The sequence below is a fragment of the Gossypium hirsutum genome, chromosome D04 (assembly GCF_007990345.1).
Source record: "Gossypium hirsutum isolate 1008001.06 chromosome D04, Gossypium_hirsutum_v2.1, whole genome shotgun sequence".
Classification (NCBI taxonomy): Eukaryota; Viridiplantae; Streptophyta; class Magnoliopsida; order Malvales; family Malvaceae; genus Gossypium; species Gossypium hirsutum.
Window position 1 is genome coordinate 39096683 of NC_053440.1, and position 24648 is coordinate 39121330.

General features: G+C 34.8%; 1 protein-coding gene across 5 annotated transcripts; it reads left to right on the forward strand.

The window, feature by feature from the left end:
- Positions 1-10006: 10006 nt before the first annotated feature.
- On the forward strand, positions 10007-23238 carry LOC107899520 (probable 3-deoxy-D-manno-octulosonic acid transferase, mitochondrial). Of its 5 annotated transcripts, XR_001684708.2 has the most exons (14): positions 10046-10417; positions 10636-10678; positions 10831-10953; positions 11250-11369; positions 11476-11554; positions 11862-11972; positions 12512-12609; positions 13139-13229; positions 20254-20373; positions 20454-20524; positions 21187-21344; positions 21682-21926; positions 22041-22202; positions 22866-23238. XR_001684708.2 is itself a non-coding variant. In XM_016825258.2 (12 exons), the coding sequence occupies exons 1-12, from the start codon at positions 10116-10118 to the stop codon at positions 21692-21694; spliced, it is 1329 nt and encodes a 442-aa protein (XP_016680747.1). In that variant the 5' UTR covers positions 10046-10115; the 3' UTR covers positions 21695-23238. The 5 variants fall into 5 exon arrangements, 1 of the variants encoding a protein (XP_016680747.1); XR_001684707.2 differs by having other exon boundaries at positions 10007-10417; positions 21682-22202; XR_005912184.1 differs by having other exon boundaries at positions 21682-22202; positions 22863-23238.
- Positions 23239-24648: the final 1410 nt, after the last annotated feature.

Below are 24648 nucleotides of genomic sequence, written 5' to 3' on the forward strand. Positions count from 1 at the left end.
AACACAACAAATTTAGCACCCATTGCTTGAAAACACGAAAATATACACTTTTTTATGCCATTTTTAACGCAAATTCATGCAGTTTCGGTAAAAATCTTGTAAAAAATTATATAATTATTATAAAATAATTAAATTGTACTTAAATTATTAACATGTTGAGTTTTATTTAATTTTATAATAAATTTTGATTAATTTTTATCATTTTCGACAGATTCGCACAAAGGGCGAAAAACGGCTCGGCAGACACTACTAAAAGCACAAAACCGAGAAGCAATTTTGAAGCATCAAGGTGAATTATATTTTCAGCCGAAGACAGTCCAAATTATGAATATTAATTCATAATATAATCAATTTTAATTTTAATCCAATTTAATTGGGTTAAATAAATTATTGTTAATTAATTATGAAAAGGGGCCTAGTTGAGCTAAACCGAGAAAATCGATCCAACCGAACACTGGGCAGCCCAAAACCGTCCTACATGCTGACCCAATCAGCTTGTTGGCTGATTACTTGGCTTGCAAAATGGCCCTTGAAGACTCCTTCAATTTGCATTCAAACCCCACCACTATTCATGCCTTTCAAGATTTGCCCCTACCTAAAAATAGCATGTTTGAAATTTTCAAACATGCCACATGTGTGGCCGACCATGGAGGAGTCTTTGACTGCTGATTTTGGCTATTTTTAGCAGCCTTCTCAACCTATAAATACCCCCATTGGCTACTCACTTCGAACACATCTCAAACCCATTCATTTCTTCACTTCTTTCTCACTTTTCTCTCTTCATTGTTCTTCATTTCCTTCCCCATTCCCTTGCCGATTTCACCTCTTGAAAAAGAGTCATTCAACCACCATTTGGATCAGCGTTCAAGTGTTCGTGGAAGCCTCGGTTCAACAAGAACAAACGGAGAAGGAGGAGCAGAGCAAACTAGTCAAGCCTTAGAGAAACACCAGATTTGATTCTTGTTCCTTATCTTTTTAATTTTGTTGTTGTTATGATGAACATGTTTATGAATATTTGTGATGTTGATATGTTTAATTTAATTAATATGGCTTAAATTTAATTCGTGTTAGGTTGATTGCATTTCGTCTACTTGAGTTATTAAAATTGTGTTTGTGTTGTTATAGGCCTCGGTAAGATGTTTGATTAAGTAAAACCATGACTAAGTTATTCTTACATTACAATTGTAAGGTAACTAATGAATTAATTATTTAAACGGATTGAAATTGTAATTGATTCACATGATATTTAATTAGTGCATGTTTAATCATCTAAGGTAGTTGAGGGTTAAATTAGCAACGGTATCTAATGATACATTAGCCTTGCATAACTTGCAAGATTATTGTGATTAAACTATTTCAAGGTAGAAATACATTGTTACCTCATGTAATCGTTTATGTACTTATGAGATTGAATTAATTATTTGAATTGGCATAGAGATATGTACAAAAGATTATTTTAATTTCATAAGTATGTATGTGCATTAGCACATTTGCTTATTAAATTTTTTTTAATTGGTTGAATTGACATAGAGATATAGTCAAGAGATAAATGGATTTTGGTAGGTAAGTATGTTCATAAGAAATGTAATTAATCTAGCACAATTATGTCATCTTGATTAAAATCATCTTTTGAAATCGTGCATTGGAATTTTTATTTATTTTACTTAGTTAAAATCCTAGTTTTTAATCACCTCCTCTCCTCAAATCAAAATATCTTCACCAAAGAGTTTTTAAAATTGCATTCATAAATAATTCTTTTCATAGTCCCTATGGGTACAATAACTCAACATTTACTTGTCACTTTATTACTTATTGCGATTGTGTATACTTGCATATTTTCGTCGTTCTAGTGCCTCATCGGAAAATTCAAAGTAAATAAATTGCATGCAATGCTCATCAGTATAACTGAAATATTATTTGTGCCCAACATTCATCGACACGTAGTTGAAGTAACTCGTACACAATCTATCTTATGGCATGCCAATTATATCCAACTCTACCCGAATAGTTAATAAGGTAATCAATAATTCAATTCATAATATAACTCAATTTTCATTTCATCATTCTCAGTTCATCAACCAATCCATCAATATATATATGTAACATAGCATGAGTCAACTCAATTCAAAGACAATTTCACAATTTCATCAAGTTTAACTATTTTCAATTTTATTCAATTTAATCATCTATCTCAAAAAATTAATTCAAATGACTCATTTAGCTCGGTGGGGTTTAAATAAGAAAAAGGAAATATTGATTCAAAAAATTCAAGAGAAATTGAGGGTTAAAATTTGTTGAATCTCTAGAAATTTTTGTTAAAATTCAAGAAATATTAATTTGACTCCCTCAACCAAATTCATATTTAAACCTTTATGTAAATTTATTATGTTTTTAATATTGTATATTTTTATGTCAGTTTTATAATAAATTTATATATTCTCAAGTTTTTAAAATTATATTTTTTTGAATTTGAACTAAATTGACAATGTCGAAACTATTTTTTTGTAAAAGGGTCGACTTTTATTTTTGAAAAAGAAAATGAAAATGAGAGTCGCCACCAATATTTTTTATTGAGGTGTGATCGAATCACCTCGTAATTGATCGTTTTAATAAAATGTTTTGATTTACTAAAACAACGATTTGGTCTACGAAATTTAAGAAAACAGGCTCGGGAGTCGGTTAGTACGAGGAAGGATTAGCACCCTCGTTACTCCCAAAATTGGTACCTAGTTGATTAATTAGTGTCTTAGTGTCGAGAATTGAAAACTTTGAAGAGATTTAAAATACGATCCTTTGTTAAAATATCGCTTAATTGAAAATTTTTCAGAAAATGGCATATTTCACGTCAATTGAGAAAAAGAATTATATCCCGTGAGTTAGGACACAATGTCTTAAATCTCTGAAACGAGAATAAACACCAAAACTTATGTTTATTTTGAAAGATATTCGATTATCTCGGTTTTAGAAAAGAAATCACATTTCGTAAGTTAGAACACGATCTTTTTAATTACCGAGATTATTTAAAAAAACTTATGTTTAAAAAGGTTTGTGTATTCAGATTTGTCGAGAAAACCGAAACCCCGTAAGTTAGGGAATGACTTTTCGAATCTCAAAATACGACATCGCTTATTTAAAAAAATGTATTGAGTAATGATTAATATAACACAAATTGGTATAAGAAGTACGATGTTAATATGCATAACAGAATAATAGATGCATTAATACGGATGACAATAGGAAAGACGAAAATTTAATAAAATAAATAGAACAAACACGCTAATAAAAAGTAAAATTAATAAGTAAAAGAAACTAAAATATAAAAAAACTAATGGAACGAATGAATAAATAAATATTATGAAAACTAAAAGATAATAGTGATAATGATAATATTAATAATAATACGAATTCTAAATAATATAGAGTTCGAAAATATATAAAAAGATATAAATAAATAAAATGAAATAAATGTATTTAAAATATTTAGGTAAATAACTATAAAAAAGAAATATAATAGAAATAATAATGCAAAACTAATTAATTTAATGATATAATAATAAGTAAAAAAGGGAAAATAATAATAGTAATAATAATATTTAAATTAATTAATTTTAATAATAAAATAGAAAAATAACAAAAAAAGGGCCAAATCGAACTTAAAACATAAATTTGGGGCAAATCAAAAATAAATAAATAAAGAAAAGAACCAAATTGAATGCGCGAATAATAAGGAGGGACCAAATGGGAAATAATCCCCACCCCCCAAAACGCACAGCTTCAAAGTGGACCGAATTGAAAGCCGAAATAAATTATAGGGCAAAATTAAAAAATTGAGAGAAACTTGATTATAAATAATAAAAAAGCGGAAGGGCTAAAATCGCAAATAGCCCATTAATAAAAAATACACAGATCCTCCCAGGCGGGTCAGGTCAATGCGCGGGTCTGGCCTCAAAACAATGTCATTTTGCTGCCTGAGAGGCCTGCCCAAAACGGCGTCGTTTTGGAGGCCTATTTAAATCAGTTTTTTGGAAAAAAATCATTTAAACCCCTTGTTTCAAAAAAAAACTTAAAACTCTCTCAACTCTCTCTCAGCCCTCCCTCTTCGGCCTAGCTCCGGTTGCCGGACCACCGTTACGGTCGCCGGTCGGCAGCAACGGCGTCGCCGTCCGCGGTGGCCGAAAAACACCAAAAACCCCTTTTTTGCTCTTTTTTCGAGTGGAACCTCGATTTGGGGTTGAAATGCCCAGAAAAGCCTTAAAAATCCAAAAGAAATGAAAGAACCTTTTGGTTCTGCCCTCCTCCGTCGCGAACCTTCGGCGAACCCCCGAGGGTCCGTCAATCTTCCAAAACGGAGGGAGAGGCAACGGCGATAAAGGTAAGGTTTTTTTGTTTTCTTTTTATGTATATGTTTTCAAAAATGAAATATAAAAAAAAATCACCTTTTGAATTCTGTTTTTGATTGATATTTGTGTTTTTTTGTATTCGATTGTCTGTAAAAAACAATTACATTGATATGTTTGGTTTTTATAGCCATTTACAACACTATATATTATTTCTATTGTTCTTCTTTAGTTTCTGCCTACTCTGTCTTCTCTTTTAAATTTGTTTTACAGGGCTTGGCGAGGTCAATGGAGGTGGAGGCTCCGGCTTTTTGCTGTTTTGGTGCAAGGTAGTAGAGGGGTTTAGGCAGGCCTCGGGACGAGGCGCGGGCGGTGCGCCCGAGGGAGGGGTGCGGCGCACATGGGGCATTAGGGTTTCTATTAGGTGTTTAGATTTTGGGCCATTAGGGTTTGTGTTATTTGGGTCTGCTGGATTTAATGTATTTTGACTTTTATTGTAAATAGACTCTTTATATTTTGGACTCAATTTTTATTTTTGGTTTTGTTTTGGTTTTGGCACTGGGCCTGGGTAAAATTGGGCTATTACAGACAAAATATGCAAATATTGAAGGTTAAATTTGTTGAATTTTTTAGAATTAGTACCAATTTGACAAAATATGTAAAGTGTTAAGGGCTAAATTTATTATTACACCAACCAAAAGACTGCGATGTCAACATTTCCTTTGGTGACCAAGACATTTTAATGGTAGAGTGACTAAAAATGACAATTAATCTAACAAGGTGACTAACTTAACAAAAAAAAATCGGTGACTAAAATAAGAATGCGTTAAAATTTAGGTTACCATTTGAGTAGTTTACCGTTAAAATTTTTTAGAATTATTATTAAGAAAGTTTTAAAAGTATCAAATTGATATTTTAGCTATAATTCAGGGGCTAAATTGATTCTTAACCCTTTAAATTAATGTGCTAGGTCATCCACCTAATGGAAGTTAACGAATGAGTGATCAAAATATAACAATTTGATAATTTTAGTGACAATTATGTAACTTTAAAAACTTAAATGACTGAAATATAATTTTAATACAATTGGTATAGTTTACACTAGGGGTGAACATTTAATCAAATCTAATCGAAGGAAAAATTTTCGAGTTAATCGAGTTGACGAATCTTATTTTATCATCCTAACTCGATTTGAAATTTTCTCAAATCGAATATATTTGTTCAAGTTAAATTAAAAAAAATGACTTTGGGTCGTTGTAACTACTGTCACCCACCGTAATCAAAATTGTTATTAACTTTCATGTCATCATAATTTATTTATTAATATTTTATATATGGATTAGCTTCTTTGCTTGCTTAGTTGTTTCAATTATCTTCTGATTTTTCTCACTATGTATTTTGAAATTAAAAATATATAATTTTTTAATAAAAGTTATCTTAAAGATAAAATGTGAAATTGATACCAACATAAAATTTTAAGACAAATATTTTATGGCATTATTAATAATTCAATTTTAACAGAAATTTATAAAAAATTAATATGATTAAATAATTCAATAATATAAATAATACAAAATGTTAAATTTAATTTAATAATATAAATAGTAAATATAAATAAAATTATTACTATTTAGGTTTACAAATTTTTTAATTTTTTGGATAATTTTTTATTTAAGGGTGAAAGGTGTAAAATAAAGGGTAATTTACCATTAAAAGCCTAATTTTTTTTAAATTTACCAAAATGGGCCCGGTATTTTATTATTTACGAGAATGGGCCCTTTTCCCCTAAATCACGTCCACGTCAGCGCGATGTCAGGGGACGTGCTAGGAAATCGCGGTCACGTAAGCGCGCTTTACTGGCATGGCAACAAATCGCGTCCTCTGAAGCGCGATTTGTGTCCATGTCAGCAAAGCGCTCTGACGTGGACGCAATTTGCCCTGCGCGTGAACAGTGCAACGGTAAAAAAAAACTATAAATACCCCCACCTCTTTTTTTTTCACAAACTAATCCTCTCTCAAATTTCCTCTCAGTTTCTTCTAAAGTTCCTCTCAATTTACTCTCAAATTCCTTCAAAATTTCTCTCAAATCCATATTTATTTTCAATTTGCTCTCAAGTTCCTCTTAAATTTATCTTAAATCCCTATTTTTAAATAATTTAAAAAAAATTATTTTTTTAAAATTTTTTTAAACCGTAAAAATTTGTACGATTTCAGTAATGGCCAGAGAATTGACTCGTCTTGATAAGTATCACATATCAGTGGAACAAATAAAAATGGTAAGCGTTAAATTTAATTTTTAAATATTATTTAAGAATTTTTTATTTATGTATTTTTAGATAATTATTAATTTATTATTTGTTATAAAAGTCTGTAGATAGGATATTGGAATGCAATATCTGGAATATGCATGGTCCTCCATCACCGTTGGTAGAGAACTACCTGCGGGAAGCGGGTTTTTGGCACGTGGCGACGGTAGGCCGGGGATGCAAGGTGGACCCGAAATTAATCAGTGCGTTGATCGAGAGGTGGAGACCCGAGATGCACACATTCCATCTTCCATGTGGAGAGTACACTATCACTTTGGAAGATGTCAGTCTGCAATTGGGATTAACGATGGACGGGTACCCAGTCACCGGGTTTGCCCAATCTAGCGATTGGCTTGCGGTGTGCTACGAGCTTTTGGGCGCTATTCCGGAGAAAATAGACGGAGGTAAGATCGAGATGGGCTGGTTACGAGACACATTCCTGGATCTAGATGAAGATTCAACCGAAATAGAAAGAATCTGATATGCTCAGGCATACATTCTTCAGTTAATTGGAGGTTATCTGATGCCCGACTTGCCACGGAGCCGCGTACATCTAAGATGGCTGCTGAAACTCGTTGATTTTAGAGCAGCTGGTGAATTGAGTTGGGGGTCTGCCGTCTTGGCAATGTTATATCGGGAGATGTGCAGGGCGACGCGACCGAGGAAAGCAAAAATCAGAGGTTGCCTGTCACTACTGCAGTCATGGGCACGGTTTCGCTTTCCATTTCTACGTTCTCGAGTGGACCACCCATATACATTCCCACTCATAACGAGGTAAATTTTATATTAGATTTTACAATTATTATGTAGATTTTTAAAAATAAAAGTATGCTAAAAATTTATTTAATTAGGTGGAACCATCAGGCAAGTCATTCTCGATTACCTACCTCTCTTGAAGATATACGACTTCTATTAGACCAACAGTCGAAAGCACATGTAAGTATTAAATAAAATTGATATTTCCATCATTCGCTAGTCGATTGGTATTTAGTATTTAGTATTATGTATATAAATAATATTTCTATCATGTTCATATAGTTTTAATGGACACCATACGAGGATCTGGCAATTCGGGCAGTAATTCTGGATGAGTTCTTACAAAATCCAAACGCTTGGCAAGCGAAAGTCGCGTTGATCAACTACGCGACCATGGAGATGCACCAGTCAGACAGGGTGTTACGGCAATTTGGATTTGGACAACCGATTCCCGTGGAACCTGATGTGTTTGATGATCACCATAAAATCGACCTTCGACAATTGAATACGGATTGGCCGAGATTCTGGTCCGAGTACATCCAAATGTGGGAAGATCGGTATGACTATATACCTAGTATGGAACCAATCATCGTTCCGGAGTTAGCGTGCTTGCCGGAATAAATATCATGGTTTATGATCCATGGCAAGCCGTATTTACTATTGCCAGAGGAGAGGCAGCGGCAATTACGTGTCCAAAGGGAAAGACGTGGGCCTTTAAATCCAAGACGACAGGACGACGACGCTGGCCCCTCAACGACGCCCAAACATTCACCCGGCCCAACGAGAGCACCGACACAGTCACCCGACCCAGCAGTTCAACCGATGATACCCACGCAATCGCCTTTTCAGATGATGCGAGGTGCGTTTCCTAGCCCTTTTATGTATCCTAACCCTTATATGTTTCCTTTTTCGAGTCCTATGGCAGGTTGGAGCCAATGACCCGGTTCAACTCCATTTCCTGTTACGCCGAGTGGACCGCCGATGTATAGGCCAGCGACGCACGAGGGATTGCAAGAGCGGCCGTCGGGGAGCTCTTCTTTTTACCAATCCCCACCACCGTATGAGTTTCAAACACCGTCGCTGTTGGTGATGCAAACACCTCCACATTCACAATTCTATCAAGATGGCTCATCGTCCCAACTTCGACAACTAGATGCCCTACTGGAAGAATCAGAATCCTCGCCAGAAGAACCACAACCGCCGCCAGAAGCTGGACAAAGGAGGAATCCAGCGCGTAACCGTCGACGGCCGCCATGTGGCACTGAATCCCACGGGTACAGACATTGATTTTTGTATTTAAATTTATTTGTACAAATATTTTGAATATTTTGATATTTTTTGATGTAATAAAATAGAAATTTTTTTGAGTTATTACTTAAAAACCCTAAACCCTTAACTTATTAAAAATTTATAAATTTATAAATTATAATTAAATACATAATTTAATTTACAAAACCTTAAACCCTTAACCTAAAAACCCTAAACCCTTAATTTAAAAACCCTAACCCCTAAACCTAAAAACCATAGCCATTAACTTTAAAACCCTAAACCCTTAACTTAAAAACCCTAACTTTTAACTTTTAAACCCTAAACCCTTAAATTGAAAACCCTAAACCCTTAACTTACTATTTGCCCAGAAACGTTAACTCAAAATTATTTTTCAGGACATACTGTAGCAAAAGTGCGTCCACGTGGGCGCGACTTCACAAATTATTCTTATAAAGCATCCTGCTTGAAGCGTTTTTTAAACTATTTGCTCAAAAACGTCAACTCGAAATTATTTCTTCCAAGACCAACTGTAGCAAAAGTGCGTCCACGAGAGCGCGATTTCACAAAGTCTTCTCATAAAGGATCCTGCTTGAAGCGTTTTTTAAACTATTTGCTCAGAAACGTCAAGTTGAAATTATTTTTCCAGGACCTACTGTAGCAAAAGCGCGTACACGTGGGTGCGACTTCAAAAATCCTTCTGATAAATCATCCTGCTTTGATTTATCTTAAAAACCCATAAACACGAAACGTAATCCAATTTTGAATAAATTTTAATTAATTTAATTACGAAACCCTAAACCCTAATCCCTTATTTATTTACTTTTTTCTCTAAAAATCCTAAAAACCCTAGGGTGGAAAACACGGCGAAATCGCGTCCCTAGGGGCGCTACGTGCCAGGAAATCGCGTCCATGTCAGCGCGCTTTGCTGACGTGGACACAAATCGCGCTTCAGAGGATGCGATTTGTTGCCATGTCAGCAAAGTGCGCTGATGTGGACGCGATTTCCTAGCACGTCCCCTGACATCGCGCTAACGTGGATGCGATTTAGAGGAAAAGGGCCCATTCCGGTAAATAATAAAATACTAGGCTCATTTCGATAAATTAAAAAAATGGCTTTTTTTGATATTTTGTCCTAAAATAAAAGTAGGGGAAGAGTAAAATTTAAATTTGGGGGATGGAATGAGAGGGAATAAATGATTGAGAAAAAATAAAAAGATTTGGAGATTTAGAATAAACATATAAAATATTACAATTTAATATTCCAATTATTTGAATTTAAAAATTAAATTAAATTAAAACTCAATTCATAAAATTTAAAATTTCTCTTATTTTTGGAGTGAATCGAATTTTGCTCCCATAATAACCCGACTAAACAAACTAACCTTTTAAAAACAAAATGGAGATAGAGCGGTCCCAAAACAAAGCATAATCCAAAATTAAAACGGCGATGACGGGACCAATGGCAAAGGGAGAGATAGTTTACAAAATCTACAGAGCTTTAACCTACGGTCTATCACCCTTGCTGCACCTTCACTTACACTGGCGCAAGCTCCGAGGCCTGGAGCACCCTATCAGGTGGCGCGAACGCTTAGGTCGGCCTTCCCTCCGCCGTCCCTCCTCCGGCCCACTTCTGTGGTTCCACGCCGTCTCTTTAGGAGAAGGAATGGCCGCCATTCCTGTCATTAAATTTTGTAGTCAACGGAGACCTGATGTCCACATTTTGATGACAACGACGACACTTTCCGCATTGTAAGACGTCGCCTTAAATTTCATTTCTGTTTTTTTTTTCTTTTTTTTAATTAATCTTGTTACGAGCGCTTAAAGTTATCTAGTTAAATGTGTTAAGATCGTCGGAAAATCTTCAATTCGTTTTTAAATTATAAATAGTAATAGCTGTAATTTGATCCTTTAGTTAATTTACAGATAAAAACTGTGTATGCCATTTCAGTTTATCTTTCTTTTTGCAGTGAAGTGCTGAAAGATAGACTTCCAGATAATGTTATATATCAGGTTAGTTACCTAACATACAACTAATGTTTGATTTACTTGGAATTTGAAACTTGGAAGATTGGTCCTGATGCATTCAACTCACTTAAGTTATGAATTATGTTTTCATTTTTTCTTATATACATATGTAGTGAAACTTTAGAACTTTGTAACAGTTTGCTCCAATTGATACACCTGCTGCCATGGATGCTTTCCTTGGGTATTGGAAGCCAAATTGGATTGTAATAATGGAGAGTGAACTATGGCCGAACCTTATTATTGGTGCTTCCAAATGTGGAGTAAGTTGTTTCCTACTTTGCGATGCATGTATGTATATCACTTCATTTTGGACCCTTTGAGGGAACAGAAAGTACGCCATTGGTTTGTTCAGCTACGTGTCTGATTTTTTTCTTTTAATTCCTATACATTTGCTGAATGATCTTGAGAAAAAAGGATGAATTTTCGGCACACGTTATGAAGTCTACACCGTTTGTCTACTCTATTATATGATATTCAGTTTTACATTTAGGGTGTTTTATTATGTTTCAGGTCTTTTAATCTTTTATAACGTATGAATTTTATTTTTTTATTTCAGATTGGTCTGGCATTATTAAATGCTCGATTGTCTGCAAAGTCCTTTAGACATTGGTCAAGACCCGTGCTGTTTCCATTAATATCTCTTTTATTGTCCAAATTTTCTTTGATTGCCCCATTGGTATGTAATTCATTATCTTTAGATGCTTCATTCTGTCTTTCTTTGTCATGTCATTGCTCAAATTGGTACCTTTTTTACTTCAGAAATTCTTTGTTGCTTGCCACAGAGCTCTGTCCAGGCAATTCATTTTCAGCTTCTGCAAGCTCCACCTTTTAGCATAAAATTTTCTGGTGATCTAAAATACGGTATGCTGATAATATGTTCTCTTCAAATATAATTTTTTATTCATATGCAGTTCTGCTCTTATACTGAACACAAAGTGGTACGATTTGTTTTGCATTGTTAAATTGTCAATCGTTTGTGCTGTTCTTTATTTATAATTAGAACATGAAAAGAATAATTTAATGATCACTGCAATGCCTCCTTCCACTCAGTTATTACTTTCTAGTTTCCTTGTATAAATATCCCCCATTTTTTGTCAGATAATATATTGGTAAGTTCTTAAGAAATCATTATGATCTGTCCTGATATGCTACCATTCCTTCTATTCAGCGGTGGATGAGTATGAACAAAAAGATACCAGACATATAGAATATCTGCAAAAACAGCTTTCCCACAAACAGGTTTGGATGGCTGCTTCAATTCACCGTGGTGAAGAAGAAAGTTAGTTCTTGCTACTCTTGTAACTCTACCATGATTGCCTTGTTCTAGGTTGTCATTTGCATTATAATTTTACGCAAGACCTTAACCATTTGTATGTTACCATATTAATTGAGTTGTTTTGCAAGATTAGCATGCCATATCAATTTTTGGATGATTAGTTCTGAAGCTGCTATGGAACTGCCACCAAGATAACAATGGTTTACTTTATGTCTGATCAGTCTGTGGCTACCCTCATTTTTCATTGGCCATTGGCTTTCATTAAAATCACATAATTCCTCCATGTAACATGTTATTTTCATGTTTACTTTGGTCACTTGTTGGATGACCATGGCTTCTGTGGTTAATTTAGTGCATTCACTTGGATAGTTTAATGAAGCATGGTCATTTTGCATTTGGTTAATTTTTCTTCTGGTGATTATGGGTTCATTTTATAGCTTAAACTCCCAGGATCATTGCAATTCTTTATCAGTTGGAGTGAAAATCCACATGCTGTGAGTTATGCTTTTCTTGGACAAAGCACTAACAGACATTTTCTGCAGTAATTATGGGAGTTCACAACGTTCTTGTGCAAACTCACCCAGACATTGTCACGATTATTGTTCCTCGGCATCCACAACATGGACAAGAGATTGCTGAAGTATGATTCTGCTGCACACCAGTTTTATTTTTCCATTCAATAAAACTAGTCGATCTACTATGTGCTTGAATTTTGATCTCTTTCCTTTTACACTCCTTACTCCCTCTCATTTTACTAACTAATGTTACATACTTTATATCAGATGATAACTGCTATTTACAAGTTATTAGGGGAATTATTATCCTTCGAATACTATACTGTGAAGTTTATGACCCTTGATTTTAATTTATGGGCAATACAACTTGATTCCTCTTCATCAAAGTCATCCTCTTATGATAATGTACTTTATTTATCATCTTCAACATGCTTCTACCTCTATATCATTCATTTTCATTAGGTGTTACTGAAATTGAATTCCTTTTACCATTAAAATGTCCATGTTCTTCATAATCATGAAGTCATTATTTAATAAGATAGGAATTAGCTTCCCTTTGATTCAGAAAAAATGTTTTTGTTGCATGGTATCTTTAATTTATATTGGCTTTACATTTTCTTAGAATTATTTCAAAACCTTACTTTTATAATGCAGGAATTGCAGAAAGGAGGGCAAAATGTAGCTTTGAGGTCTCAACATAAAGAACTTATTCCAGGAATAAGCATATATTTGGTGGATACACTTGGTATTGAGCATCTTGTTCCTTTTCATTTTTCCTTGACTTTTCTCTAGTTAATCTTTAGTCAAAATTCTTATTAGATTTTTAATATGAGCTTTTGTAGGTATTTAGTTAATGTTATTAAATATCAGACCTGTTGGATATTTGATGAAGAAATGATTGAAACAGAAGCAAAAAATGGAGAAAATCAACTTGTGATAAACTATTTCATTACTTGAAAATACATATTCAAAGTTTACAAGAACAATTGTGCTTAAATAAGGTGATAACAATAAAATAATTACAACTTGACTAATCTTGGAACTTGATTAATTCAACTTGCTTCTTCATTGGCTGATTTCAGTCTAATCAGCAACCAACACATCTCATAAAAAATCATTACTGTTTTAGTGCAAGTTGGCAACTTGCAGAGTAACGAGCTCGCAGGTATGGGTTCGCTTGACAGAGCTCATACCTTTAGCGACCTCGTAGTTTTGGTGAGCTCGCAGTCTTGGTGAGCTCGCACATTTGGAGAGTTTGCAGGTTTGTGATTAGGGTTCGCCAATGCATGGATGGTCACTTGGCAACACTCCTCCTTGGTCTCCATGTTGCGAACCCCAATATCATAATGTAAATTTTCAAACTTCATCTTCCCAAGGTGTTTTGTTAGAATGTTAGACAACTGATATTGTGAACTGCAATGAACCAATGTTACTTCATTGGCTTGTTCCACTTCTCTCACAAAGTAATACTAGATTTTGAAGTGTTTTGTTCTTTCATGGAACATTGGTTTTTTTGCAATTGCAACAACAAATTATCACACTTAATCTCTGTTGCTTCTTGTTTTAAATTCAAATCATTTAGCAGTTTTTTTAACCAAATAGCTTGATTCACAGTTGCTGTAGTTGCAACATATTCAACTTCAGCAGTTGATTGCGCCACTATTTCTTGCTTCTTCAAGTTCCAACAGAACACGCTCGGTCCTAGAGTAAAGAAATAACCTGAGGTGGTCTCCATGTCTTTAATAGACCCAACCCAATCACTGTCTGAATACCCAAGTAGTTTGACCTTTTCAGTCTTTACAAACTTCACTCCATGGCTAAGAGTTCCTTTTATGTATCGTAGAACCCTTTTTGCTGCTCTGTAGTGGTTCATATTGCAACAATGCATGCATTTTGACAATAGACTTACAATAAATATTATGTCAGGTTTGGATGCTGTCAAGTAAAACAGACATCCCACCAAGCTTCTATAGCTTGTTTCGTCAACCTTTTCATCATATTCATTACTGGCAAGCTTCTCACCTTGAGCGATAGGGATGCTTGCAAGTTTACAATTCTCCATGCTATATCTTCGCAGGGTTTTCATCTTGAACCCCTTTTGGTTTATAAAAATTGTATTGTGAGCTTGATTTACCTATCGAGAAAGTATGGCATTTCACCTAAGTTTGACATTTCAAACTTCTCTTGCATCTGGTCCTTGAATATAATCACCAGTTCACTGTTGCTGCCAATCACAAGTAAATCATCAACATATAATGTGGGTTTGCTGATGCTTCTTTCAAAACCCATCTCTACTAGATGATTATCAATTCTTTCATACCACGCCCTTGGTGCTTGCTTCAAGTCATACAGTGCTTTGTTCAATTTGTTCATCCTTGAGGGTGCTCGACATAAATTTCTTCCTTCAAAAACTTATTTAGGAAGGTTGACTTTACATCCATTTGATGTATCCTCCAACCTTTTTGAGTTGCAAGAGTTATTAGCAGCCTTATAGTTTCTAACCTCGTAACAGGGGCAAAAGTTTCAATAAAGTCCTCTCCATATTGCTGGCTAAATTCTTTCGCAGCCAACCTCGTTTTATATCTGTTGTTTGATCCATCAAAATTCATCTTGGTTCTAAACACCAATTTAATTCCAATCACTTTTTTGTGAACCGGTCTATCCACAAGCTCCCATGTTTTATTTTTGTTGATCATGGTGATTTCATCTTTCATAGCTGTTCACCATTCAACTTCTTGAGCAGCTTCTTCAAAAGTGACTGGTTTTAGCTTCGCCAGAGTACATCATTGATAGATTTTAGTGATGGACTTGGATCATCGCACTGGTTTTTCATCGATTGCATCATTTTTAGTTTGGTCTCTAGTGGCTCGCTGATTAAGTTTTGGACTCCCCTGTTTGCACATCTCTTCCTTTGTTACAGTCCAATTTCATATTTTTCTTTCATCAAACTTCACATCTCTGCTTATGATCACTTTCTTGGTGAAAGGATTATAGATTCTATATCATTTTTTAACACTGGAATATCCAACAAATATCCTTGACTACGATTTACTGTCCAGCTTGTTTCTTTTCTCTCCTCGAACATGAACAAAACATGTACAACCATATAATCTTGAGTGTGAAATTGTTGAAAATTGACCAACCATATTGCTCTGATATTTTTGGTTGAAGTGCATGCAGCTTGTAAACATGCTTTAACACGTATGCTTGTTGTAACAACAAGGTTGTTGTTTAGTTACTTTGTTGAAAATGAAATAAGTTGGTATTGTTTTAATGTTTTTAGGTGCTGATTGATATAATCAGTTTGTGTGCAAGTTAAGTTTTACTTGTTTCAAAATATGATTAGTGGTAGTTGGTAGTATTCGGCAATAAATGTATTGTTCTAATTGAAAAAATGAGAAAAATGAGCTAAAAGTCATAAACTCCCTTGCTACACATCTGTGAGCAAGTAAAAATATTTCTTTCATCTTGCTTCATTGTTCTATGTTCTCTATTTTCTTTCTCTGCTCCTCCAAAATGCCAACAATTGGTATCGGAGTTTTTATGATCTTTGAAAGGCTGCTCAACAAATGGTATGTTTTTGTATTAATTTTTGCTTTCGTTGCTTATTAAAAAGAAAGAAGCTGCCAGAGCATGTCATTTAAGATTGCTTGTAGAGAAGACAACAACAACTCAACCTTGTGAGACTCCTAAACAAGCTTGGATAAGCTGAAGGAGGAGTCAAGGGAAGTATGCGAGCTGTCGAAAGTGCAAGTGGCATGCTTGAAAGCAAAAAGTGCGAGCTTTGCAAAATGTGCGTGCCCTGTAAAGTTGCGAGCCTGTTGAAGATAGTAAGTCAAAGTGCGAGTCTATCAAAAGTGCAAACCTGCCAAAGTGTGAGTCTGTCGAATTGCAAGCCGAAGTGGCAAACAGTCTAAATGCAAACCCGAGTGGGTGCAAGCCAAAATGGCAGACTGAAGGCAAGCAAACTATACTCGCGAACTGTATGTGCAAGAAGAAATAGGATTGTAATGAACAACGGAACAAGACAAGATGTTTTGTCAACCAAGGCTGTAAAGGAGGATAACACTCCATTTGAAGAACAAATCTTTGGCACAAAAGGCTGGTATGGTCAAGTGTGTGAGTCAGGTTTGGTTGAGTATGAGGCCAATGTTGAAAATGAAGTGCTTGAGCAGGGCCAGCTTGAAACAAAGCATCTTGTTGCTGCTAAGCTTAAAAATTGTTGAATGATTTGTATTCGCAACATGGAGTCCAAGGAGGAGTGTTGAAAATTGGCCAACCATGTTGCTATGATATTTTTGGTTGAAGTGCATGCAGCTTATAAACATGCTGTAGCACGTATGTTTGCTGTAACAGCAAGGTTGTTTAGTTACTTTGTTAAGTTACTTAGTTGAAAATGAACTAAGTATTGTTTTGATGTTTTTAGGTGTTGATTGACATAATCAGTTTGTGTGCAAGTTAAGTTTTATTTATTTCAAAGTATGATTAGTGGTAGTAGGTAGTATTTGGTGATATATTTGGCTATAAATGTATTGTTTTTTTTAAAAAAAATGAGAAAAATGAGCTAAAAGCCATAAGTTCCCTTGCATCTTGCTTTATTGTTCTGTGTTCTCTGTTTTCTTCCTCTGCTCCAAAACGCTAACAAAAATAGAAGGTTTAAAACAATGTTAGACCTCGAATGGTGTCTTCCCTTTGACAACTTTAGTAGGTAGTCTATTTAGCAAGTAAATAGTAGTGTTTAATGCCTCTGCCCAAAAATAGTTTGGTAGTTTACTTTCAAACAGTAAAAAGCAAGCCGTGTTCATTATAGTTTTATTTTTTCTTTCACTTACTCCATTCTGTTATGGAGTATACACATCATTTTGAGTTTGCAGTCACTTTGGTTCTCAACTATGGCTTTAAATTTGAAGAACATTTCAGCCACCTCAGACTTGTTCTTCATGAAGTACACCTAACAGAACTTTGTATTGTCATCAATAAACAACACAAAGTACCTATTTTCATTTGGCGAACTTGTTTTCATGGGTTCGCAACTGTTAGTATGTACTAAGTGCAATTTTTTAGTGGCTCGCCATGTTGTGTTCGCATGAAATGGAGACCTCACCTATTTACCAAGCTAGCACACATTGCATACATGTTCATGATCAACCATATTTGATAAATTTTCAACTAGGTTATTCTTGAACATTTGACTTAAGAATTTGTAGTCAACATGTCCCATTCTTCTATACCATAACTTGGTTTCATCCAACGAGTTGGTATATGCTACTGAAGTTACTGAGTTCTTTTGTTGCCTTTGAATACCACTGAATATTTTTTCTCAAGCAATTGACCTACACTCAGCAGATTTTGATATATTTCAAGAACTAAAAGAACATCTATGACAAGTTTAGTACCTGATGGAGTTTTAATCAAAACATCTCATTTTCTTACTGCTTCAATGTATTGGCCATTTCCAACTTTCACCTTGGAGTTGAACCTTTTGTCAATGCTTTTGAAGATTATCGTATCTGCATTCATATGACTTGTACAACCACTGTCAACCAACCAGTTTTTTCTTTCTTTGTTGGAGGGTTCGCATGATGCCACGAATTGGACTTCGCACGGGGGTTCGCAGAATTTCGAAAGCTGTGCTTCACATGAGGCTGCAAACATCAGTTCTCTTTTACTTATTTCTGCAGTTTGTGCTTGAGTGTTTTGTTGTTGTGCGTGCCCCTTATTCTTGCACACCCTTTTTTCATGGCCAAATTGTTTGTAGTTTTTCCATTGGTCATTAGGCCTGAACTAACAGAATTTTTCAGGATAACCCAACTTCTTGCAGTGTGAACACGGTGGATAATGTTTCTTTTCACTATCTTTCTTTGACTTCTCCTTATCCGACCAACTCTTTTTTCCTTTCTGACTTGAGGAGCTTGTAGCTTCTCTGTTTTTGGCTTGAAAAGTTCTTTCAACGTGCCCTTCCTCTCTGCTTGTCGTTATTTGTTCTACAGCATACAGAGTATTGATTAGTTTTGAGAGTGAGATGGTTGATAGATCCTTTGAATCTTCTAGTGAGGATATCTTTGATTCGTATCTCTTAGGAAGTGTGGTAATCACCTTCTCAACTAGGCGACTATCCGCAAACTGGTCCTTTAACAGTCTTATCTATTTCACAACTACCATGATTCGATCTGAATATTGCTTCACAGTCTCAGCTTCTTTCATCTTGAGGTTTTCAAAATATCGTCTGAGATTTATCATCTATTGTTGCCTTGTCTTCTGCGGATCTTGGAACTCCTCATTGAGCTTATCCCAAGCATGTTTAGGAGAATCATAGACCACGATTCTTGTAAAGATCATGTCTTAAACACCGTTTTGTAGGCAAGACATCGCCTTGTGTTTTTTGGCACATTCTTTACTGTGTTGTTTCATTTGAGCTAGTGTAGGATATGATCTCAACACTAGTGGTTCTATTTCAGCATTCACGACCTCCCAAAGATCAAAGGCTTGAAGATAGATTTTCATTTTACTACCCAAATATGGTAGTTTTATTCTGTGAAAATAGGGGTGGTGGTGGTGTAAAGCTTACTAAAGATATTTTTATGAAAATAGGACTTTAAAGATAAGTGGCTCTAAATACTAATTGTTGGATATTTGATGAAGAAAGGACTGAAACAGAAGCAAAAAATGGAGAAAACCAACTTGTGGTAAACTATTTCATTACTTGAAAAATACAGATTCAAAGTTTACAAGAACAATTGTGCTTAAATAAGCTGATAATAATAAAATAATTACAAGTTGACTAATCTTGGAACTTGATTAATTCAACTTGCTTCTTCATTGGCTGATTTCAGTCTAATCAGCAATTAAAACATCTCATAAAAAATCATTACTGTTTCAGTGCAAGTTGGTAAGTTGGCAACTTGCAGAGTAAGGAGCTCGCAGGTATGGGTTCGCCTGACAGAGCTCATACCTTTAGCGACCTTGTAGTTTTGTAGAGCTCGCAGATTTGGAGAGTTCGCAAGTTTGTGATTAGGGTTCGTCAATGCATGGATGGTCTCTTCGCAACAAGACCAACTTCCCTGCCTTTGATTTGTGTTGTTTATTGTTTCCTTTTAGTGAGATGCTATTTGGTAAACAATGAACCATATATGCAATCTGGTTTAAGTGTAAGAAGATAGAAAGAACATAGTAGAAATGAGAACAACTATAGGCTGCGGTATAGAGTTAACTGAACTTAAATAGAAGAAAGTTGTTAAGCATACAAGATCAAATTGGGGAATATACTGATACGTCTGCTTGAAATAGTTTGATAAACTTCAGCCCTTTCTTTGGAGGTAGTTGTAAATTAAATTTGCTCGTCACTTGACTGGTGTTGGAATCCTTGGGACTTGTGGAAACCTTCAGAAATAGTTTAGGAAAGAAACAAAAAAGCACAACTGGGCTTGACAGATAAGGTCTATCATGAAATATCTATATTGGATAGGATTCTATCTATATGATATCAAGCCCATTGCATGCACTTTTGCCTGAGGCAGATACAAGCCTCTTTTGCTTCACCAGCGTATCTTTTTCACTTTCCAGTTTAAAGAGGGTGACTTGCATTACAAGGAATAAAAAAGGAAAGTTTCTTGAACCCATTGATATTCTTGGACTTAGAAGCTTAACTTCCATTTCACTTCCTATGCAAGTAAAATAACTTTGAATAGATTTCCATCAAGCAATGCTGTTCTTAAACTATTTGAATTTCCTTGGCAAAATCTGTTTCATAATGTTATTCTGTATTGCAGGTGAATTGAGGCAGTTGTATAAGTTGACCCCAATAGCTGTAATTGGAGGTTCTTTCTTCCCTGGGTTAGCTGGCCATAACATATCAGAAGCAGCAGCAGCTGGCTGTGCTGTTTTGACTGGTAAAATTTGTATCATGCTCCAAAATTTTTCATTGGCCTTGTGCACCCTTCTCAAGGGTTTTATTTTGTGATAATTTCAGGTCACCATGTTGGGCATTTCTCACATATGGTCAGAGAAATGCAGCAATTAAATCCTTTGTCAGTAATGCAGGTATCTTTTCAACTTAAATGTTCCTTTTTTCTCCCAGAGTGATCTCTTATTAAGACTCTTTCTGTATTGATTTTGTGGAGATGATAACCTCTGTTGGCCACAATATGGTATATGATTATTGTACTTCAGCATTTAGTATGTATTAAAGAAAAATATGTTTATTTGATTAATCCTTTTTGTAATGTTGTATTGGTAGAAAGGGACATTCAAATTCTGGACCTCCTTTTAGGTGGTGGAATGGTGTGGTTATCACCAAGCTATTATGTAGCACCTTTTGGATTCATCTTTGTTTCAGTCCATCTAGTCCTAAATCTCATTGGTTTAGTAAGCTGATTTCTCTGTATCTTCTAGGGTTGTAAGTACTTATTTGGAGGTTATTTCTCCCAGATGTTTATGAGTAAATCAGTGTGTCAGTCTTGATTGGCAGATGATACTCTTGGAATTTGCTTTTGTCTTAAATCAGCTTAATTTGAACTGAGATGTTTTAGGGAAGATACCGTGTTAAATTTTTTTTATTTTGTTTGAAATTTCATTCAATTACTGCCGCCTTTTTTGGCAACATGTTCTTGTTAGGCCTTTAGGTAAATTATCTAAGATATTGACATTAACAATGCATATTTTCTGTGTCAAATGCTAAAGATTTTATTTTAATTGGTCTGCAGGTGTCAGGTAAGCTAGAGCTGGAAAAGGTTCTAATGGAGCTCTTTGCCGATGCAAAGATTCTAGAATCACGACAGAAGGCTGCAAAAGAAGCCTTCCATGCTTTATCAAGTGCTGTTGTTTCCAGTGCTTGGGATGTACTGAATTTCCATTTGTTGAGGCAAGTAATCTTTTAGAAAATAATTCAAGACTGATGCAACAGTTATAAGTTTGAAGCATTCACCAACTCCGACACCGCAGCACATCAAGGCATTGAATCTCATTTTGTTATTATCATTTGCTTTCTCATGCTAAATTAATCTGGAAATTAACTTTTTTTCCCCTAGATAACATTGAATTGATCCTAAATACCTCTAAAAGACCTGTGTGTTATGAATAAAACATATGTGCATACGGTTTGAATAGCAGCTACTTGTTTTGTCATAAATAGCTCATTAACCAATAAGTTATCATTCTGTGGTAAGAATATAATTCTATTTGCATCATTAATTTAACAGGAATAAATGTTGATGACATTTCATAGAGATTTGGCATCTGCTTCAACTGTTGCACCCAGTCTTTGCAGCTGTTTGCACCAGTCTAGCACACTTTTGTTACGTGGAACCATGAAAATATGAACTCATGTCTTCCATGAGCTTATACTGAGGTCTTTGTTGTTAACGTGCTTAGCTAATAGACAGACATCCAAACCACCCACCATCCAACGAATGAATAATATCTCTGAACAGACACTCATCACAAGGTATAGCCAGGGGGCCATCTTTATTTGGACTATGTTCTTCATATACTTTATCTAGCAGGTGACGAAAAACTGGTTGATTCAAGTAATCTGCCTTTATGACAAACCTCCTACCAGCTTCCCCAACGGTAACAGCTAAGTGACCAGGGGGGACATACCTGGGTAGTTTCTTCTCACTGGATCTAACAAGTTTTCGCCACATGAAGGATAGCCATTTGAGTCTCATAATGTTACAGACATCAGTTTCAGAATAATCTGTTGAAGGAGCCATGATATGAGGTTGAGTTTTCTTTTTCCTTGAAAATTGGTTCTCTGTATATACGTCTAACCCAGATTCTTGGTAGCATATACTTACATATAACAACCTGCAAAACAAAAGGAACCTTCAATTCTGTTAGTAATTAGCTAAAGGTATGGCTTGGTGTTTCAACAAGTTGAACTGTGATTTGATTTATACAGTATCAAGATTGTCTTGATTTGGTAGTAAATGCTAGGTCTTGAGGCTCTTCTGTCATGCTTGGCCTTCCTTTAAAACTTTAGAATGATGTAATCAGTACCTTGCTACGTACTGTTTATGTCCCAATGTTAGTTTCATATATTTATCACAAAGCAAGTGTTGTGTATATTGCTGCCAAATTTTGGCCAAATTCCATTTTACTACCATCTAGGTAAAAAAATGTTGGGTCTACAACTCCAAGTAATATTCTGTTTGGTAACATTAGCAGTTAGTGATTGTGGAAAAATTAATCTGGTTAGCATGTGATTTATACAAGGCTTTAGTGTCATGTCTATATTTGTTGTTTGAATTATTGAAAAATAACCAAAAAAAAAAGAGTACCTTTCTCCCTGTAGCTAGGATATAATCTAGATCATACCACCAGATATGATCCTTTTTTAATTGAAACAGTAATCTATTGTTCGATCTTGCATTGTTCTTAGTAGGTATCAGTAGCTCTTGGTGATGAAGATGAGCAGAGCTGTGACAAGGTGCATTGTCATGTTGAATTGAAGATAGTAAGAAATTATGCAGGAGATGATCCTTTAGATCATTTACTCATGAAAGGGTTTCCAGGTGCTATGTTCGGAAGTTGTTATATTGTGAGCATGGAGTGGGCTTCTTGAGATTCATTAGCTAGCATGTAAGGTTCCTGTCTTTACTATGTATGTCTACAGGGAGATCACCAACATGTGAGTATACGGTGCTTTATTCCTTTGTTCTTTTCCTTTTTATTCCTATGGCTATCTGTTGAGGATTAAGACAACTAACAGGCAACAGAAAACACTTGAATTATAGACTCTTCAATTTGTTTTTAAAGCACCCATGTCCCCCATCTATATCTAGATTCTAGACATGTTCATACATGGTAATGAGAATATAACCCTTTTAGAGTCCTCCAAATACATAGGAATACTTTTTAAAAACCCATATCCAAACTCACACCCGAGTTCGAGTAACGTAGCTTGAAAAACTGCATGAACATATTTACTTGCAATAAGATACAAAGGTATAAATGAATGGAGTTTTCTTTATACAGGATGTAGACATGTAGTTATGTTTTTAGTTGCATACACCAAAGATAAAGTGTTGGTCACATGTTTACTATGAAACAGTAAGTTAGGGGAAACATATACCAGCATTGCTTGTAAACTGTTTTCTCTGCTCTCTTATCCTATATGTTAGAACGTGGAAGTGTAGTTTGTTTGAATGGGAAGTGTTTCTCCTTATCGACATGTCTTATATCTGTCTCTACGTTTGGTTGCCTGTCATAAATAATGCAAATGATTACACCCTTGTTTGGAGAATGTAATTGCAACCATTTCTTTTAATTACATCGGCCTTCACAACAAATCTTTGAGTATTTTGTATGTACAAACATATGAGCCTGAGATGTTAAAAGAGTCTGAAGTTTTTTGGATACAATACAAGAAAATAATCAAATGTATTTTGCTCTTAAACTGTACTTATTTTCTCAGTTTGGTATTTAAATTTTCTTCTCCCATTTTTGTATATCATTTTTTATGCAAAAAGTTGGTGTTAAAAAAAATAGGTGGCATATGCAACCAATGTGGATATGTCATGTGTTAACAATTGATGATGTAGCATTCATAAAAAAATACTTATGATATTTTGGATTTTTTTCGAAACTAATCCAAACAAGTTAAATAACTACGAAAATTATCCAGGACTAGAATCACGGTGGCATTGTCCCTTCATTAGTTAATCATCGACTTTTTAAAAAATAATTTTTTTGGGTGTCGTTGTGTTCAGCGATACATGTTTTCTAAAATACCCATATTTTCCCGGGCATTCACGGTGGAAATTTTTTTAATTTTTTTTATTTTGGTGCTGCTGCCATGTTAGGCAGCCTCGGTTTTTTTTTTAATTTGGCCCTGCCACTGCACCGTTGTTAGGTTTTAAAAAAATAATTTTTTTTGCTGTTAGTGTGTCAGGCGATATGATGACTGTGTTAAAAAAAAAATATTTTTTACAGTTAAAGAAAGCAAGCAAATCTTAAATCTTAAATATAGTGAAAGAGAAGAAAAAAAAACACTATTAGAATCAAAACACAAGTAAAAAAATCCAGCTTAAAAACAAAAGCTCTAATGGCAGGATGCAGTAAAAAGTAGCAGAAGAAAACAAAATGGAAAAAATATATATATGTAAAAAAGTTATTTACAAGAGTATTGAAAGAAATTAATGCTTTTTCGTTTCAAATTTTCTAGG

What these genes read in the sequence shown, in the direction of transcription:
- LOC107899520 (XM_016825258.2), top strand. Translation starts at nt 10,116, where the DNA reads ATGACGGGACCAATGGCAAAGGGAGAGATAGTTTACAAAATCTACAGA. An exon ending in TTCTGGTGATCTAAAATACG is followed by an intron (nt 11,555 to 11,861) that starts GTATGCTGATAA and finishes CCTTCTATTCAG; the next exon opens with CGGTGGATGAGTATGAACAA. An exon ending in ATGGACAAGAGATTGCTGAA is followed by an intron (nt 12,610 to 13,138) that starts GTATGATTCTGC and finishes TTTATAATGCAG; the next exon opens with GAATTGCAGAAAGGAGGGCA.